General features: G+C 41.6%; 2 protein-coding genes and 5 pseudogenes across 2 annotated transcripts; 3 read left to right on the top strand and 4 right to left on the bottom strand.

The window, feature by feature from the left end:
* Window positions 1–2,076: 2,076 nt before the first annotated feature.
* On the bottom strand, window positions 2,077–4,891 carry LOC117783295 (annotated as a pseudogene).
* A 348-nt stretch (window positions 4,892–5,239) lies between these two features.
* LOC117783228 lies at window positions 5,240–7,916 on the top strand (annotated as a pseudogene).
* A 3,731-nt stretch (window positions 7,917–11,647) lies between these two features.
* On the bottom strand, window positions 11,648–12,506 carry LOC117781243 (annotated as a pseudogene).
* A 493-nt stretch (window positions 12,507–12,999) lies between these two features.
* LOC117789786 (mitochondrial ribonuclease P catalytic subunit-like) lies at window positions 13,000–14,784 on the top strand. Its single transcript, XM_034628957.1, is given in 4 exon segments — window positions 13,000–13,974; window positions 13,977–14,156; window positions 14,159–14,294; window positions 14,361–14,784. Coding segments are annotated over 4 exon segments (1,590 nt in total). The 5' UTR covers window positions 13,000–13,028; the 3' UTR covers window positions 14,689–14,784.
* Window positions 14,709–15,921, bottom strand: LOC117789875 (annotated as a pseudogene).
* A 771-nt stretch (window positions 15,922–16,692) lies between these two features.
* Window positions 16,693–17,130, bottom strand: LOC117783149. Its single transcript, XM_034620433.1, has one exon. It carries the CDS (start codon window positions 17,128–17,130, stop codon window positions 16,693–16,695), a length of 438 nt encoding a protein of 145 aa, XP_034476324.1.
* Window positions 17,131–17,654: 524 nt separating this feature from the next.
* LOC117783082 lies at window positions 17,655–20,420 on the top strand (annotated as a pseudogene).
* Window positions 20,421–21,668: the final 1,248 nt, after the last annotated feature.

Genomic DNA, 21,668 nt, shown 5'->3' with positions numbered 1-21,668 from the left:
ACCATAGACTGGATAGTTATATATATTTGCATGAGAAAAGACCAATCTTAAATTATGATCTTTGATTTTCATGCCATATTTCCAGTAGGCGAATCAATATTTTATATAAACCGACTAAGAAAAAATGTAGATCCTGATTGAATATTTATTATTATTATGATGCCACTGCAACGAAATATGACTACTTCTCCGATAGCCAAGTTATTTTGAATATTAAAACAACACGCCCTTGTAAGCCCGAGTCGAGGGAGTGTAAAACAAATGTCAAACATAAATCCTGGTCAGCCCATAGAACCACAAAAGAGAGACTCAAAAGTGCCTTGTTTGTAATGGATTCTATACACTTGTGCCACATTTAAGCACTTTATATGAACGCCAAATACAATTTAACAAATAGTTTATATGTATGTAGTCCTGGCACACATTGACACTACGAAAGTATACAGACACACACTGACACACAATACAGAACTGAGTTGTGGACATGTGAAATGATCTGAAAATACCCAAACAAATTTAAAGCTCATTATCATGCACATTTCAATATAAATTTCCACATATCGCACTTGTGGTAGAGACCATGAGAAATCCTTACAAATGTCCTACATTGAGCCTTGTGACTGTCAAACAAGAATTCATTTTAAATGGAAAACTGTTTATGTGCATACATATACATATATTTACATGCGTAGCCAGCTTAGGGCGAAGATTTAAAAAACATTTTCCATATTATATATTCGTCTTATCTTTTTAATTCGTATTTAAATAAGTCTTCTCGAAATCCTCGCAAACTTATATAAGATAAGTCCAGGTATCGAACCAAAACGAATATAGGTTTCAGTTAGGGTTTAGGTTATGTTTGTATTTTGATTTTGCGTTATAACGGTTACAACAAATCTGTAAATCGGTTTCGTAACGGTTATAGGTATATACTAACATACTTAAACAATAATTTTGTTGAAACTGGAAAAAAATTATGGAAGCTTGAAAAATGATATCTGGTATTTAAAATACTCCAAACATTTCGACCAGTTGTTTTATAATCAGTTTTTTTAATGATTTGTGGTGTGTGATATACTATAAAAAAAAAATGATTTGCCCTCTTCGCGCACAGCTGCCTACGCATTTGTGTATGTGTCTGAAAATTGATGCTGTCAGCTGTTTCAAGCCTTTTGCCCATGTCTGCTTGTCTCCGGTCAAGTTCCGGCTTTGATGTGAAAGGCAACAGCAGCATTTGCATAATTCACTGCCAAGGTCCACAAGGTGCTGATTGTTTCCCTCTGTCAACCCTAAATCCACATTCAAACACCCAATTCACGAGATATTCATTTCTAATGTGTCAAATGATATGAGATTCCAAGCGCACTCCAATTTAAATACTTTTAGATTCGGGATTGAATTTCAATTTTTATTTTAAGTTTGAGTAAACTTAAAAACGGCTTTTCAAAACTTTCAAATTTAATAAAATATTATATTGTTAATGTATAAGTAATATTACGAAGCTTCAACTGAACAAAATTAAAAAAGGACGGTTCTTTCTGTTCAGGTCCATACTAAATTTCACCCTTGGACTTAGTGTATGGCGTTTTGTGTGGACACTTCTTGTTGTAATGAAATAAGTTCTCTATAGGTTATTTGTTTAGTGCCCGTATTCTGAACGAAACGACGACTCGTTAAATAATTAAGTTTCTTTTGGTTTTTTGAATTTCTAACTTGGGTGTACATTCACATAACAATTTGTTAATTTTCCTATTTATTCCAAAACAGGAATTTTGAAAGGCTGATTACAATATATTTTTCTATTAATAATTCCGAATACATAAAAACTCATGTATATATACTTTTCTTTAATTATAAAAAGACAACTTCAGCGCCGCCTAGAATGTCCGCCCTATTAAATAAATCGACAAGCTTTGTTGAAATGAAGTTTTGTTTATTTTTAAACCAATGGTTCATATTAAGTAAGCATTAGTGATACGAAAAAAAATATTGAGAAATACTTTGAGTTTTAGTTTCTTCTTTTAGTTATTATTATCATCATACTGTCCACGATGACATGTTATCGAGGCAGCGATAATTAGAGCCCATAAAAGGCAAACCATTATTATTTGAGTTGTAGTTGGTGTTGCGGGTGTGTATGTGTGTGTGTGTAAGTATATGTGTAGTTTAAGTTAGTTTGGTTAATTTTAGTGAAACTCATAAACGCTACACAAGCTAGTTCCACAACTAAATTTAAGACTGGTCATTCCTGCACGCATTACTTCGTCGACGAGTAGCAAATTGCTGGCAATGATGGAGCAGGAGTTTAGGATCTGCTTCTTGACAATGTAGTTGTCGTAGACTCCCAAGTCGGTTGGCTTCATCGGCTCTCCAGTAGCCAAATCGAGACCCACCAGTTCGGGACTCAGCCTATCCTCGACGGTCAACTTGACAATAGTATCCTGTGCATCATAGCCGCTGTTAATGGCCAGCGTCTTGGGAATGACCAGCAGGGCATCGGCAAATGCCTGGACGGCCAGTCGGGCCTTGCCTTACCGTATCCTTGTACTGGGTCAATTCGTTGTAAGCGCGAACCTCAAATGCACCTGCACCGGAACCAGAGCCTTGTCGCCAATGGTGTTGTTAATTGCCCGCAGACCGTCACGAATGGCATCCTTTAATCTGAGTGATTGTGTGCTTGTTTGGGCCCTTAATCAAAATCGTCACCGACAGCGGATTCTTGCAGTCCTCAACGAATGTGTACTTGTTCTCGCCAAGCATGCTCGTAGACGGAACCGGCATAGCCCAGATGCCTCTTGCAGGTCGTCGAAGGAGTTCATGGCAGTGCCACCACAGGCCAAAGCCAGACGCTCCATGTTGCGGCGCTTGGCACGGCGCAGCGCCAGGATGCCCTCCTTGGCCAGAGCGTCCAAAGAGATGGGATCAATGCCCTTCTGATTGATAAGCACAAGGTCTTATCGGTGCCATCGCAGACGGCACGCTTCAGCTCGATGACCTTCTTGACGCGTTGGTCAATAAAGTCACGCTCGGCACGCACAAACGCCTCGCGCCCGTGGCCGTCTTATAGAAGAATCCGGAGTTGACTTCAGCTTTTCGTACTCCAGCGAAACGTTGGCAGTGAGAATGTATGCTTTCTCCAGGCGCTTAGGCATATCAGGATGACGAGCGCCATGATCCAAGACCAAACCACGCACCAGTTGCGTATCTGTGTCGGTCTTATGTTGCATTTCCATCAACTCCACCATGTGGAGATCGACAGGCTGTTGCTTCTCGTTGGCAATAGTTACAGCGTCAACGCACACCTCTGTGAGAAGATCAGCCAGCTGGGGATGCACTTTCGTCTTCAAGCTGGTGTTGGCAATTTCCATCAGATTCTTTTGTTAATCTCGACGGGCACCTTGACCTTGTCCAGCACTTCAGAGCCTTGTCGCGTGCCTCTCAAAGCCCTCAGTCATAATGCGTGGATGTGCAAGCCTCGGACAAATAGATGTCAGCCTGTTTGAGCAGCTCTCCAATCAGCATAACAGTTGTTGTGGTGCCATCGCCTGTGGAATCATCTTGTGCAGTGCTAGCATGCAATCATCGAGGTAGGGATGCTGAATTTGCATGTCATGCAGCAGCACGTTGCCATCCTGGTGATTTTGATGTCGCCAGCACCGGAGACCAACCTGAAGAGTGTCAAAGATAGCATAACGACAAATTAAATTACTTTCAGGACTCTCTTATTCTTCCGATATAATCAACAAACATTATCGATATATCGATTTCAAACATCAACAAACTAGAGCGAACGTTCGAGAATGCAAACAAGACTTACTCACAGTCCATCTCTGTCTACATATGTGTATGTATGTATGTGTGTACACATGTTTGCATGTGCGGCGAGCGCGTGAGACATGACAAGCCCAAAAAAAAAGCAAATTACAAGTACAACAACTGTTTTCTATTATCATTAAAGAGGTACTTTTCATTAAGCATATTCAATTAAACAAATCTTAATTTTATTTAGGCGCTATATATTTGCTGGGAAAATGAGCTATTGCTATCTCAATCACTCGATGACGCATGCCGCTATTCACTATTGAGCGGGTGGTTTTAACCTCACTTGGCGGCGATGCGCAGCTGTCGCAAATTGTTTATGATCTTTGATGCTTCAATTACATATGTTCAATATTGTGAATTTATGAAATATGATTAAAACTCACATTAAAACAATGACACTTACATTTTAACTGTTCCTTTGGGTCCCAAATTGGTGCGCATCACATCCTGCAAACCTTTCGCAGCGCTAATGTTAATCGCCAACGCCTGTGCGGCACGGCAAACTCGGCCTTTGGGTTCAACAAGCTATTGAAGCATTTCTGTGTTTCACGATTCAACAAATATTAAATTTGAAATATATTAAATGCAACTGCACACACACACGCCGACTTGTCAAGAAGAATCACAGAGCAATCGATGGTATCGTGAGTCGCTAGTGCCAACGATATATGTACGATATTTTATAAAATCAATATGCAGCTTATTTGCTTGCACAGCCGATATCAAAGATAGTATGCTGACCTCGCAAAATTTTCACCTCTTTTGTCATAATATTCGTTTATCATTAAAACTGCATTTGATATATAAATTGTAGGCACAGAAAATGGGCAGCTAGGCAGACAAAAGCTGCATTACACTGAATTATAATTCTAATTAATAATTTTGAACACTATCGATATATTTGATAGTGTCATCCCTTAGCCTATCGAAATATCGAGTGGTATCTAATGAAAACATGTTTGCTTTTCTTGTTGTCCGAAAATTCTGTAATTAATAAATATTATAACTCCTAAATACGTACTATGAATTCAATATATGTATGATGGATAAGGGTGTTTGTGTAGTGCATGCTATAACGTTGACGAAAACTTAATCAATCAAAATGTTGATATGATGAGCAATAAACAAGTTTTCAATACAAAATAAAATGTATTTAAATATTTGTTGAAATCCATTTTTGTTGTCAGTTAGTGCGTTGATACATCATTGATGCTTCGATAACGATAACGATAAGCAAACTTATACACAGCACGCATCACTAAACGAAACTAATTCGGCGACAATTTTTTTTTATTGAAAGGAAAAATATAATTAAAATAAAATCAGTGCTGTGTTCCCTGATATCCAGCGTGCGACGGGACGCTTTAAAAAAAGAAAACAAACATCAAGGAGAAATTAAGAAACTGGTAGGGGCACGATGAGTGTGTTGGCATATCCACGTACAAATGATGAGGAGATTTTCGTCAGTGCACGGATTGTGGTGTGACGGTTCGAGGACTTTCAGTATTTTGCCTTGCGTTGCATTTTCTGGCGAGAAATTTCTGTACTGATGCATTCATTGGTCACATGCAGACAGTGCATCTGGAGGATGCACAGCGCAGCATGGAAGGCACAGGCTCCCGCTCCGGCTCAACCACTAACATGGGCTACAGTATGGGCTTGGGTATGGGTCCGGCCATGTCAATAGGCCTGGCGGATGGCGATGATGATGATGGAGTGCGTCACAGTTATGGCAATGGGGGCATTCAACAATTTGATGAGATCGAAGACTTGACCGATGTGACTGACCTCCTGCCCTGTTGGAACCGCAAATGGTCAAAACAGGAACTGCAAGAATTGACAGCAGCGATAACGACGTGGATGATGATGATGAGAATCTAGCAGCTCCGTTGACAATGATAATGACAATGACAATGGAAACGATGCTGAAGACGACAGCGAAGCTATACTGCCCGAAAGTGATCTACCCAGAGCCAGCACAATGTCACGCATCAAATTAGGACCACCGCCATATTTGGCCAGGCATAGTATGTCAACATTAGATGTTAAGAATGAACCATTAACAGCTGACAGGGACGACTCATTGGACGATTATGTGGACGGCGATCAACATATATGGATGACAATTCTGGCGAATATCCAGACTATAATCCCAGCAGTTATAATGCTCACGGAAACAGCGCTACGGGCCAATGAACCGATTTTCTCAGTTATGAGAAATGGTCGAGGAATCTCTACTTGGTGTACGTTTACTGTCTGACTAACTCTTTAACTATCATTCTCCATAATTACAAATTACAAACATTGCATTTTTTTATATCTCTCTTTAGTGATCGAGCTCACTATGCACATCAAGGATCGCAAAATGATACAATTCCTGATACACTCGCATGCAAGCGCAATCCATTCTCTGTGGGATCATAGCCATACAGTTCCGATCGTAAAGCGCACGCTTTCTCGATTGGATAGTGCTGGAGTTTAAGAACTGTTTCAACATCTCACTGGCGAATGCCATCAAACCCGCAAATGGGACAATCTGCGCACCGTCTACAAACGCGAATGCAATCGGATGGCTCTCGAAAAGACAAACATTAGCACGCTGTGGTACTTCAAGGAGTTGCACTTCCTCAACGAGCTCTATAGCTATAATTCCAAAATGTCCGATGCCGTTGTCAAGGTGAGTGCACAGACACACACAACACACACACTTGCAAATATACGCCTGAATATGCCTGTCAATGTACTCAGTACTGCCACCGGATATACTAAACCGTTCTATATGTATACATACCAAATATAACGTCTTAACTACTCATCCTCATGTTGAGCATCTATTTTCTATCTTCGTGCAAACCCGCTCATAAAATCCTTAAATGAGCAAGTTAATTAATGAATTTATTGTTAATGATTATAATTTGTTTCACAGGAAACATCCTACAGACGCCGCTTTTCAGCCATATGGAATGATACGTCCACTGCCAAACTGTTGGTCATGGTTAAGCGCTATCAGTGCTTCTATAATCGCTTTGATCCCGACTATCGCAGTAAGGGAGCGTCGCGCGAGGACTTCAACAGATGGCCATGAACAGCAATTAATCGATGTGACCACCATACAAATTTCGAAGCGTATCTCGCAGCTGCGTTTCGATTACTCAAGCAGAAGATGGAGCGCTTGAATGCGGAGCGTATGGGACGCAAATTTATACCAATTACATATACTATGATCAGATGAGCTTTATGGATGATGATATACCACCGTTCAAATGCGAGCATTGTGGGGAAATTGTCTCAGACCCTTCGTGAGTTAGACCTGCACATGCTGAGCCACCAGCCGAGTCTGGGCGGTGGTTACTACTGCAACGTCTGCAGCATACAGTTCAACAACGCGGAAGAATTTGAAAATCACCGCAGCTGCATTTGGGCGCGGCAATGAGGTAGTACTAATTGCGAACTGTGCACGCCAGTTTCGCGAGAAGTCCAACTACGATGAGCATTTACGTCGCCACAATGATGAGCTATTCCTGCCCACGCTGGCGCTGAATCACAGCATACTCGACAGTGCTGGCGGGGATGTGGACGCTATCGACGCGGACTCCTCAGCCGTGCGGTGGTAGTGCAGTTGGCGGCGACGATGATGAAATGTTCGCAGCGGACGGATCGAAGCCATTTGCCCGAGTGTGCCATCGCACGTTCGCATCGCCCGGTCACCTCAATGCGCATCGCGTCGTCCATCAAGATGAGCGCGAACGATGCTACAAATGCGATTATCCACAGTGTAGCAACTTTGTGTCACGCCACAGCCTCTTCGATCATTTGAAGCAACATTACAGCAACGAGGAGTTCAAGTGCGATATCTGCGGCAAAAGCTTCAAGTCCACCAAGAATCTACAGAACCACAAACAAATCCACGATAAGGTCAAGCGCTACGTTTGCCAAATATGCGGCTCGGCATTTGCCCAAGCCGCTGGCCTCTACCTGCAAGTCGTCACAATCGTCCCAATGGCAGCACCGGCGCCGTTGGGGTCGCTCTGGACGCACCACACTGTGAGCGATCCAGAAAAGATCGTATAAACGATCGCGTTAAAATAGATTAGAAATGGAAGATGTTCAAATCACAGTTCTAAGTTATTTGCAATGTCCTCAATGCCAATTAACGGCAGCTATTTTACAACCCCATTTATGTTTTAAATATTTTTATTATGATTTACATTATTTATAATTATAATTATTTTTTACAACATATTTAGCACTTCTTTTAACTTAGAGCGCTGTTGTTCACTTGTACTTGTAAGCTTAAAGTATTTTACAAATTGTCCGTAACTAAGCCAAGAACTTTAATAGACATATAAACAAAACATGCAACAGTAATTTTTCTTAAAAGCATATACATATATAAATATATATAATTATATATATATATTTAATTATATCTGATATATGTAATATCCAATGTCTGTACACACAGCAGCTCAAAAGCTTATTTTTTGTGTCAACAAAATGTAGAAAGGAAAAAAGAAAAGAAAAGAAAATCTATACTTAAAAAGTTAACTTTATAAGTTGGCAAACTCGAAGTCAGGTGTCGAATAAATATTTTCAGTGTGTTGAAAATCACGACAAAATACCAACAAAAAAAAAAAAGAAATCCATTTTAACATGGTATCATTGTTATCAAATTAACAATTATTTTTTTGTCATGTAAATGTAAAAATATATACGGTACGAACGATATTTAAGACATTCCCCAAAATGCGCATCGTGGTAACTAAATAAGTATCATGATGACGAGGCAATGAGGCAAACACATTCCACACTAGTTAAATGATTAATAAGTGTCAAAAACAAGTATTTCTTAAAGTATTCTCTATGGACAACCACATATGTATGCATACAAATTGTATTTATTTAAATGTGTGAGACAGCAACAACAATAATAACAATAACAGTTACTAACTCGACGCTTTGAAATTAATATTAATGCATACAAACATATGTACATCCATTTAGTTTTAGTTAACATAAACGACTGAATCTGAAAAATACATTTACATACACACACACGCACACACACAAACACAACAAATGTAACAAAACGGGATAAAGGAACCTTTCCGATTATGATAACTTTGCAGACTTATTAAACAAATTATTTCTATAGCAGCTATATATGTATATTGTCACTTTATAATTATTTTATGTAAACTTAATATTATGTTCGATAACAATGAAATTTTTTTATTTTAATATCGAAAGGTTATTTATGCAACAAATCTCATAAAATTACTCATTCGTATCGAATCGTTTTTGTCTGCATCTTTTTAAAAGGCTCTGGAGTTACTCCCTTCACTCCCGTGATCCTTTTTGCAAGTGCAAGTACATACACATCGTCATTCATACATACCCTGTAAATAATTTTTTTGATGTGCATTTGTTGTCATACATACGTACATCATGTTGTACATATGTACATACATATATGCAGTCGATTGCACCTGCTGATCGAAACGATTAACGCAAAATTAAGAGAGAGAGAGTAAAATATACATACATGCATACATACAATTATATATACAATAACAAATTATGTATTCTATTCTTTTATAAGCAAACAAATTCACCTTAGACGATAAGTTCATTTAGCACAATTGACAAGATACATAAATAAATGCAGCAGCTCTCAGAGTAGTATAACAAGAAATTTAATTAATATTCGATTGCTTACTCATATGCTTTAAGGACTATAGCTGACACACATACACACACGCGCACATACCACAAACTTTCGTTTTTGTGTGTATGTGTGCAGGTGATAGAATACTCTGCGTATTTCGTCTTAAATTTGTTTTTTTTTTTCATTAACAACAATTGTGAAATAGTTAACAGCAGCTGTAGAGAAATTTGTAAACGAATTAACCAAATTCGTATACGATTAAGAGGCCGTAACAGCGTGCCGTGTAAGCAAAACCCTATAAATAATACAGATGTATATACAAAACTGACATTGATGTATGCATATATTAATATACTATACATATATTAATATAAGAAAAAAAAAACTAAACAAACAATTGTGCAATATACAAAAAAAAAAAAAAAACACAAAACAAGTGCACAGAGATTATCACTAGGAGCCAATCTTTACTACATGTAAATTTTAATAAAATTAAATAAAATTTTATTTATTTCGACTTTGTTATGTCATATCTCTGAACTCTTCCCGGTTAATTTATATATGTTCTTCCAGAATGATTGTAATCCAATAGAGTATCATTCTGTTTCATTTAATTCATAGATAAAGCTAAGTTAAACTGTATTACATATGTAATTCTTCTTGTAATTAGATAGTTTAAACTTTAAACATTTAACATTTCAAGTATCTCAACGAAGCATAAGTAGTTTTGTAGTCTCTTATTGTAAGAATGTACTTGAGATTTGGTTCAATAACTTGGTAACCCAATAGAAATAAATATATAAATATTTTGAATATATACCGTATAATATTCGGCTGATATATAAAATAACAAAAAAGGAAAGGGTTTATTTTCAACTGATCATTCCATGATATTAGCTAATTTTTTGCTCATACTATATCTAAATTTGTCTTCGATTGTTTTAAAACTGTTAAACGAGTTTACATAAAAAACAGACCTAATCCGGAATACATATAGTATGTACACATTTTGGTGTAGTATGTACACATTTTGGTGTCTGTCATGCCTTCTTTAATGCGTTACAGATTTATATATAAAATGATAATGCCCTCTGCAAGGGTATATTGACGATTGACGTAGAACACGCACTGCTTATCAGCACCGGTTTTCCGATTATGGGATTTCGAGTCGTATTACTAATACTAAATGATAGACCCCTGTGAATTTTGGTGCTACTTCTCATACTAAAGGCATCATACTGTGCATACGATATAAAGCTTTAAAGTAATTCAATTATTTCAAACAGAGTTAAGACAAAATGTTTTCAATTTCGAGTTAAGAACTTTTGTTTTCGCAGTCATGAACAAAATTATTGATAATTGAACTTTTGTCGAAGATAAAGTTACAAAATGTTGGTAAAAAAATAATAATAATAATAATAATCACTATTTTTCCTCAAATATTCTTCAATATAAAATTTTCCCAAAATTTTCAAGAAAAATCAATCCTAATTTATCTGGTTTTATCTTAAATGTAAAATCTAGAGTCTAGACTCTAGACTTTAGTGGTTGAGGTCTTGTCTTTTGTTTTGTCGATAGAAGCGGTCACGCCCCCCATTTAGTGAGTTTTTTTAAGGCTACGATCACAAGAGTACAATTAAAAAAGCGGCCCAAGCTAAAGTTGATATTATTCATTTGCGTCTGTCGCCTTGGTAATTAACAAATCTAAATATTATTCTTACGGACTTTGAATATGTTTTGGCAACATTTTGATTAGGAAAGCACCCGCAAACAAACTCATCGTGACGCGGGTTTTGTACCCTAGAGATAGAGGAAAAACTACGTAGAACAGTTTATACTACTTATGTATATATACATATATAGTATATGTATCTACGCTATGCCAGCACCTAGATACGGGTATGAAAAATATATAGAATACGGCAATGTGACTGGCGCGTGCTTGTTTTGTATTTATGTATGTACATAGATCTGTACATATTGCTCTATCAATGTCTGGACTCTTTTAACGATTTGCTGTCGTTCGTGGTATTTTTAGCGATACCAATGAATTTCAAATTCTGGTAAACATATTAATCAGAATTTGGGCGGGCAGTCGATTGACCAAATCCTAATAATAAAAGAGATAAGATTGCATTGAATAAAAAACAGAGAGAGTGTGTTGTTCGATTTGTTTTTTCTTTATCTTTTAATTTGTTAATTGTTAATTTGTTATTACTCATGGCAGGTTTGACCGGCGACATCTCAACTTTAACAATTTATATTTAGCCGTTGGCTCTCATATTTATATAGTATGTGTATATATACAAACATCCAAAAGAACAAAACCAAAACAAAAGTTAAGAAATTGTTGCTGGGAGTGGGGGGATTGACTGATCCGAATTGAGAGTTGACATGACGACACTGCATCACTGTCCTGACTACTGACTAGAACTAAATGAGTTCCCATGCTCGTTGACTTTAATGATCCGGACACGCTCATGCCGCTTGGCCAGGACTTCCTCGACGTTCATGCTGCCGTTGCCGTTGGCGAATAAGCCGAGGTTGTCCTTGATCAGATGATCGACAGCACAGCCGTCACACTGCAGTATAACCACACCACTGTTGTATGCTTCCTCGCTGATGGTCTTCGTGTTGCGGGTGTTGCACAGCTTGCACAGATACACCAACTCCATCCGGCGTTGTGCGTCGAAAGCGCTTCAACGTTGTCGGCGACAATGAACCCGCTGGCTTCTTGGCCCCATGGCTCCATTGTTGCCACCAATGTCAAACGGCTGGCCGTAAAGCGACAGGCGCCGTATGGAGCGCGGTATTGAGAGTGGCGCTGTCCGCAGAGAATCCTTCAGCGCTTGATCCGCATCAGTGTCGGGCAGGCACAACCGCTGGCTGCTGCTGTGTGGCATTGAGGATCGCGTTCTGTCCATTCTGGCGGAGATAGTTTAGGGTACGCGAGGTAAATATATTACGCAATGCATTCATTTTACATCGGCATAATAACTGCTGATGGATACGGATTTACAGATTTACAGATTTGGATTTCAACTTATTCTACACGAGCACTGTCGAACTGCACGTGAGAATTATTTAAATGATACTAAAATGTTTACAATTTGAGAACAACTACGTTGTGTTTAGTACACCCAGAGAGAGAGAGAGCGGAGAGAGAAACCAACAACACAGTGCTGCTAACTTTTAAAAGGAAAAAATAGCTGTTTCTGGCTGGAAAGTATCGCAATTCGATTTTGCGAACAGTTTTGCAAAGTTATAGAAATATATTAATAGCAAAAAATAGCCAGATTTTCGGATGATAGCAATTTTAAATATTTCTAGCAATCTAACTTTCCAAAAAGCCAAAACAAGCTATAAAATGGCTAGCCTGCCGACAGTGCAGCACTACAACAGATTTGTGGTTCGTTCAGAACAAGTTCAATTGAACTAGCCAATGAACATTACTACCGATAAATGGAACTGGGTTCAACTTTGATAAGCTTTTGATTGCTCAACCGGCAACAAGTGCAACAATAACAAATGTTTTATTATGTATAATCTGAGAATATTACGACAATTTCGATACAGTTGGATCGCTCCGACGTCTGCGACCAAATTGCCACATCGTTTGCTGGCCAGCCAGCATAAACGACGCCCTCAACTGGGCGCAGTTCCGTCGGATCAACTGGACCAACTGAAGGCTGATTATTTCGAGAGAAACTGCGAGTTGAGCAATGAGGAATGGCAACAGGTGAAGCATACGCTCACCAACACCTACAAATACATCAGTGGACACAATGTGGACGCAGTCATCTTGGGCATGTGCAGCACTGGGGAGCAGCTGCCGTTGGCCAAGAGTTACCTGAGGTATCTGCAGGCTCAGGGAGTTGAGCCGAATGCGGCGACATTGGGCCGCTTACTGCGAGTCTACAATGCAGCCTATCACACGTGCACCAGTGACGAGGAGCAGTCGGAGATTGTGCACATCTGTGATAGGCTGCAGGGCAACCACGAGCTACTCGATGCCAGCAGCTGTGAACACCTGGTCCATGGACTAGTGGCCACCACTCACCATTGGCAGCGTGCAGTGGCTTTTCTCGAAATGATGAAGGTGACCAGTGCACCCAGTATATCCGCCTACAGTGCACTGGCGGGCAAAGCATTCAGCTCGGATCACCCGGAGCTGGCATGGCAGCTACTTGAGGAGATGCTCGAGACGCGCAAGCTGCCCAAATGTGAGGTGTACTTGGCGCACCTGGAGAGCAGTGCCCGCGATGTCAAGACACTGGGATCCCAGGTGGAACGACTGCTGCTATTCCTCGAGCGTCACGATATCCTCCTTAGCGATAAGGTGGCCCAGCAGCTTGTGGCTCTGGCCCAAAGACTGCCCCATCAGTTGCAGGTAACCAGCACGCATCTGGAACAGATGGGCAAATGCGGAGCATGCCAACAGCATTTAGAACACGTGGCCATCAGCGATGCACAGTTCGCCGAGCTGCGAAGATCCTTCTGGACAAGGTGCTCATACGAAAGGATGTGTTTCAGAAGTCCACGCCCGAGGAAGTGGCTCGCTTCAAGAAGTTTGTGGAACAGACAGCGCCCTACGACTGCGTCATTGATGGCCTCAACGTGGCCTACTCCACGGGCACTAAGAAGCCGCCACAGCAGCTGGCCAAGCTTTGCCCACTGTTGTGCGCTTTTTCAAGGAGCGACGGAAGCGCGTCCTTGTCCTGGGCCGACAGCATATGCGCAGCTGGTCCAAGCCGGCCATGAACTATATACAGAACAATGCCAGCGTATTTCTGACCAGTAATCTGTAAGCATCTTGATACTAACCTTATATCCAAAGTCAAAGTCATTCCACATTCACCATCATCTTCAGATCGCAGGATGATCCGTTTCTGCTGTATGCAACGCTACGAAGCGGTCAGGAAACGGACTTCTTCTCCAGAGATCTGATGCGGAGTCATGCATTTCTGCTGGGCACCGAACTGAAGGCCACCTTTCGTCGCTGGCAGCAGGAGCATCAGTATTCCCTTGTGACACAAACTCAAACCGGCCAGATAATTGTTAAGGAACCCATACGATATCTCCTAAGCGCCCACAAGGTGAACAACACTTGGCACATACCGTGCACTGAGACATATACGCCGAATCCGACAGACAGATTCCAAGCGCCGGAAAAGTGGCTGTGCCTGAAGATTGCTTAAACATACATAACATACACGTATTTCTTGATTCACGAGTATATTGAAACCGGGGAAATTCACAAACATAATGGACTAAAAACGTTTAACTAAAAAAAACTGAACACAAAGAGAATTCAATTTGCACGATACGAGTTTTCGAGTATTCCCCCCTCAAGAGAGTTCCAAGAGTTGTTTGCTGGTTACTCGCAGTCAAGTCGGGAACACTTTTGGAAAGCATCATAATTAAATGTGGACAGTCGCTTGCGGCGCTGCTCATTTCGAATCTTCTTTGGCGGCGCACATGAGGCGCCTTAATGTAGTTATCCATTTTAAAGTCCATGTCCGCCGGCGCCTTGGTCACATCGTTGGCCTACGGGTAGCGGCAGTGTCCAGCGCTTTAATGATCAAACTGAGCAGTGCATGGGCCAAGCGATGGCATACATCATATTCGATGGCATCCTGGCTGGTATAATAGATTGCCGATTGAGACGTGCTGCTGCACTCGATGGCCAGCAGAATATTACAGAAGATGCCGCGCTGCATCCTCGCATAGGGATCAACCAGTTGCGGCGGAATCCGCATTGTGGTCGCCAGATGAGCGATAAACTTAGCAAACTTCTTTATCAGCACATTGAGATACTGGGTACGACATTGACGCTCCATCTTGGAGAGCATATTGTAGTATAGCTCCTGTTTACGCTTCAGAAAATCCTCCTTACGACGTTCCTTTTTCTTAGTATTCTTAAGCACATCCTCGAGCTGCCTGCGTTATGACGATATACACTCGAACTGAATAAGAATACTCTTTATGTAGACAACGATTTGGGAAGTCACTTACTCCGTGGTGATGGCATTGTATTTGCCCAACATGCGTTTAATGCGCTTGGCCCGCAGCTTGGGATCGTAGTAACCTTAAACTGTTCATAGTTGGCCTCCAGCGTAACTCTCTTGGGCTTCGACAGTGCAACATCATAGGCTCTAGCTTTGGGCGGCAGCGCAGGCTGATAAGCCATCCGTCGTACATACGACTGAAGCTTGGATACATTCTCCCTTGCCGTTTCTTGCGATTCTCAGGGCTACAAAAGTCAATCCTCTTCCGCCTCTTCAGTGGATGATGTGGGCAGCGCCTCATCCCAATCGGAAACATTTGAACTGGCCATGATATCGCGCTTGCTTTGAAATCGCGTTCAATTTGAAGAATTTTACAATTTTGTTAAAGTTCCAGTGAAAAAAAAAATATAATAAACAAAATTATCAAGTCAAAATTGTTTCGTTTTTATCTTTTTATAATATTTGAGAGAACTGCAAATTTAATGTTTCTTAGTCGAACACGAAATGAATTGTGAAGAACTCTGTAGGTGAAACACTTCGAGGTGAAAATTCATAGGTAACTTGATTTCAATAATTTCATGAAATGATACGAGTATGATTTAAATAAAATGTTTTTCAAAGAGTTGCCAACTTCAGATTAAATTTATAATCATATAACAAATCGATACTGGGAATCACATATGTACGTACGTACATAAGAGTGGACTTACAGAATGTTTAAGAATACCAAAAATGGTTAAAAACGTTAAATATGAGGCAGACACGTTCTTTAGGAATGTGTGCAATATATGAGAAAGGCACGTTATCTTTTGGCAAATGCTTGAAAGCATTTTTTTTTTTATAAAATTTATATGGTTGTGAAATGGGTACCTGTCAAAAAATAGGGGGACCTTGGAACTAAAAAAAGTTTACACAAATGTACTCTAAACACAGTTCAGTTTCCAAAATACTTTCAAAAGATCAAAAAATTCTGCTTGACTAACGACCTAAGCAACATTGTGCATACATATGTACACACATACATATGTAAGTATCTGTTAAATAAAAGTTACACATTGCTTGTCTTCTGTAAATAGTGCTGTAATCAACTTGTCATTGTTCTTAATAATACATTATTACTGGCCAATCGCAACAATTCTAAATTTATTCTATAGTTATAAGAGTATAATTAGTTTTCAATTTATTGACGTCACTTCAGAAACAATCGTTTTGCACAGAACGCTCCAGGGTGAATGTGTACTCCTCAGCCATCGCGTCCACGGACATTTGACGCGTCAATAAAGCCAAGATACCGTCTACTTGCGACTGGGCTCCATTAAAGCCATCCTTGCTGGTTAGTTGCGGCGACAGCTCAAACGGAATGTCCTGCAGATAATTGATAGGTGTGTTTTGATTGGGCCCCGTTCCCATTGTGGGTTTGGGACCAAGGCGGATAGGCATTCGGCCGTATGCTGACTGCGGAATGGGTGGATACATCATTCCACCGGGCAATGTTACGGGATCTGCGTCAGTTTTGCGTTCCACAAATATGAAATCATCGCCGATGCTTTGCTTCGGTACATCCGTTGGGCCCTGAATGGCCTCCTCAGTCGGTGTCTCAGCTGGCTTACGTTTGCCAAACAACGAAAACATAGTGTATATATATATATATATATATATAACTCCTGCACCCCTTAAACGTTAAAATTTAGGTATGTTCTAAAATTTACGCAGCAGCTGCGTTTTGTTTTTGTCTTGACTAAATTCCATCGACTATCGATAGCACATTTGCACAAATGCAACAGTGCACTCGCTTATCGATATGATTGCCACTCTTGTCGATACATCGATATAATATCAACAACAATCTAACTGGCAACAAATACAACGCTGTGATTGGTTTTGGTTTTAACTCTCCTTCAAGCTAACAATTTTGTTAACGAAAAAAAAAAGCTGAAAAGATGTCAAAGGCCGACCAGGACCCAATTGGTTCGCTGAGCATAATGGAGTGTGTATCAGCCGACAACTGTTTTAGTTTTGATGATCTACAGGCTGCCAACGCGCCATTGGATACAGATACAGATGCAGAGATTACAGATACAGATACAGAAACTAAAACTAATAATGATTGTCTCCCATGTCTCTCCCATTTGGTTTGCAGCAAATCAAGATTCTGATTGCCGCCCAACGAGGACGAGAAAATGGTGCAGCGTAACAGCAATACGAAGCATCCATATTATAGGCGTCCTGCCGCGGACATAACCATGATTTATGCGATGCCTGTGAGGAGGGCGGCAATTTGCTGTGCTGTGACCGCTGTCCTCCAGCTTCACTCTTGCAATGCCAGTGAGTAATCGGATCATTCAAATCATTTGTGTGCAGTTATTGCTATAATTATTATTGTATTGTACTCAGTGATCCACCCTTAGTGAGGAGGATATACCCAGTGGACAGTGGTTGTGCCATAGCTGTCGCATGGCTAAAGTTTCGCAGCCGGCCTGCTCATCCAAAGCCAGCTCCAGAGTGTGCCCTCGGCGGGCAGCGGGTCACGTGCCAATACGCCATCATCTGGCGAATTGAATCCATACCGCTCAAGATACGTAACTTACGCAAGCGCAGCAATAGTGAACGGAATAGCACCGAGAAGTTACTATCCAAAATGCCACTGGCAATACAGCGCCCTTGATCCCAACAGAAAGCCGACGCCATTGGATGATGTTATACGCGCCGCATGTATGCTTAATCCCCAGCAGTTCTCGCTGCCACCCGAGCTCGAGCTGCATACGCAGTTCCCCGGCAATGGCAAGGTGCAGCCAGTACAACAGCCGCACAGTGCCGGAGCTGGGAATGGGCATGGGCATGGGCATCGTAAGCCCAGCAGCCAACGGCGCAGCCAAGCCATTTGAGTTAGACTCTGGCTGGCTGGTCCCATTGCCAGCTAAGACCTGCTTCTATTGTACACGCAGCTGTAAGCGGGCGCCACTCATCTCGTGTGACTATTGTCCGCTGTATTATCACCAGGATTGCCTGGACCCACCGTTGACCGCACTGCCCGCTGGCCTTTGGATGTGCCCCAATCATGTCGAGAATTTCATAGTAAGTCATTGCAATTGCACCCACGACTACTCGTACACGTACTTGATCCTCCACCTTACAGGATGCCAACATGACCAACAGCATTTCAGCAACGGAGCGAGTACGCTTGTGGAATCGTTTCCATCAGCCCCTTGACCATGAGAATGTTAAGATGGAGTTCTTCCGACGCGTCAATACCAGGCATCCGCCGTTCCGCATGAAGTTGAACATGCGCGCCCGCGCCCACATCGAGGTGCCCGCCATGGTCAAATACCACTACGAGCATCCTCCAGCGCTGCTGCCCTCCATGCGGCAGACATTGCGCTATGATCGTGTCAAGCGACGCAAGCAATTGTCCACCGCCGTTGAGGATATATCTAGGAGAGCGTTACGGAGTCCTTGCTCAAGGATCTGGAAGCATTACGTTGTGCTCGTGCCAAATCGTGAGATTCAAAGGGAGCATGGCAATGTCGAACTCGATGGCATCAATAGCGACAGCGATACAGACACAAATGGAGCCGAACAGCAGCAGCAGCAGCAGGGATAACGGTGTCGCTGTCACACCCACATTGACAGCAACAAAGCCGGAGACAGCTGAAGCAAATGAGCACAATGAGTGTTCCAAGCAACTGTCAGCGGCGGAGTCGGAAAAGCCAAACAACTGCAGTAACAACAGGGGACATCTGGAAATCAGCTACGAAGATGACGAGGATGAGTGCAAATCATCAAATATCATCATTGATGCGGACCTCTGTCATCTGGATGTGGACATTATTAAAAAGCTGGCACACCAGCGACTGCAGCAGCTAATCCTTGAGCATCCAGAGATTGTTACCCAGTACAAAAATCGCACTGCCGCCCGAAGACTCCGTCAGCTATCGGCAACGGCATCGGCGAGTGGCAATCAGAGCGCACTTCAAAGCGATTTGGCGCCTGAGGACATGCGACGCTTTTCGCTGCTGTTCACCAGTGAAACATCCTCGATACTTGCACAGAAGAATGTCAATGGCGCTGATGAGGATCCCATGATGGCGCTACATCCGGCGCTTGCCACAGCCGCTGCCATTGCGGCAGCAGATGCCGCTGAGAACTATGCTCCCCGCGTCCGCAGCGATACGGAGAAGGCTTACGAACTTGCCTCACGGCTCGAACTGAAGCTGATGCAATGGGCAGTGCACGAGAGCAGCGCACACCGCTCGGCGATATGCTGGAGGACAGCCGATGGTTCACATCGCTTGGGCTGGATCACTCCATTTTATGCGGTATCGCACACTCTGGTGGGGGCGGTGGACACTACACACCATCAACGACGCTGGCGCACACGGAAACGGTGGATCTTTCGGCCATTGGCTACTGTTCCCGTATATCGCCACAACACGCGATTATCTTTACGATGAGTTCTCGAAATCGTATGAGCTGATCAACTACTCGGAGTTCGGCACCGAGGTCAATGGCCAGCTCTATACTTGCGATCTAACCGAGTACACGGCCACGCACGCCGGCAAGCGGATGCGACCTGATGACGCGGAACTCAAGCGGCGAGTCGATGATCTGCTCGACAAGCGTCGCCACATCCAACGTCAGTACGAGCCGAAGAGAGAAACGCAAGACAGGTTCGTATTTGAGGAGCTTGAGCTTGACATTTAACCAATCAATCAATGGAAATTCTATTTCAGACTGGCGACTAATTTAACAAAACCTGCCGATGCCAAATTGGACCCGATGTGCCCATGGTGCCGGGCGCTTGGGAGGATCCGCCGTAATTTGCCCATGGCAGCCTGTTGCGGTTTGGTTGTCTCTCCTTTGTGTTCTCAGTTCCGTCCACGGATCTGATGAAGGAACGACGCAACAATGGACTGGCGCAGTAGTAACTTACTACCACATTCATCCAATTCCGTACTCGTATACTTCAACAATACATCAATCAAGAAGCACCAATCTCAGTGTGTGTTGCATCACAATGCAATACAGGAAGGATAATTCCATCCTTCCACCACAATAATACAACACAACACATACCCTAGAGTTAAAGAAGCTGGACACGATTCAGAACGCCTGGCGTCAATCAGAAAGAGACAAAGCGATAACGTGTGAGAGGAGAGGAAATGAGAGATGAGATATAATGTGGAGGACCACAATCAACCCAACCATTTGGTAACTGTTCCATATTAACTGTGTTATGGGAACATTTTTTATTACATATTTTTTATTACTAGATGTATCCATTTAAATCCTATGGTTCTTTCTCATTCGTCTGTAGATACATATATAAAGATCATAACAAATAAAGTTGTAAGGAAATGGAATACGAGTATTGACAATTATTTCTTCACTGGTTTTTAAATGATCGTGAGCATTTAACTTGCATTTGTGTAAAGCAAATAAATAAATAAAACTAACATTAAGTTAAATGTTTACATTTATGTAAAATGAGAATTGAAATCTATGCACAAAAGAACAATTTGAATAATTCTTCATCGTCTTTATGTACTTACATATGTATATCATTGAGTTAGATGGTGTTGGTGCTCGTGGGGAAGAGGAGATTAAGCGGTGCTTTACGTCTAATAAGTAGGCATAAAGGAGGAGTATATAAAGTATATATGTACAATAGCATCTGCATCTGCATCTGGGATGATTCGTATTAGCCCTGAAATACGTACAATAAGAATGAACATGGCATATACGTGTAAGTACATAACTATGTGTACGGCTAGACATGCTAAAAGTAACTATTGATTATATAATGGCTGCTGTCCGGCAACAACGTTCATTCATTCATTCATTCCTTCAGGAGATTCATGCTTGCCACACTAGGAATTTGTGTTTGCTTCCTCCGGCGGCTGATCCGGCTGCGTTTGCTGCTCCAGGCAACAGTCTCCGCCGCGTTTGACTGGCACGTGAGCGTTCCATTCGGGTTTGTGCTTCCGCTTGGTGTGATGATACATATTCGACTTGGAGCGGAATTCAGTGGGACAAAAGGCGCAGGTGTGCAGTTTAACGCCCGTGTGTGTGCAAAGTGTCCTGTTCGGGAGGATTTAAAAGAACATTTTGAACTTAGCTGAGCTGAGCATGAGCCAAATATTAATGCGGGATACCTCCAGATAGCGTTTCAT

Source organism: Drosophila innubila, chromosome 4 (genome assembly GCF_004354385.1).
Source record: "Drosophila innubila isolate TH190305 chromosome 4, UK_Dinn_1.0, whole genome shotgun sequence".
NCBI classification, from domain to species: Eukaryota; Metazoa; Arthropoda; class Insecta; order Diptera; family Drosophilidae; genus Drosophila; species Drosophila innubila.
Note: the sequence above shows the minus strand (reverse complement) of the source record. Positions and strands in the feature narration are given on the sequence as shown.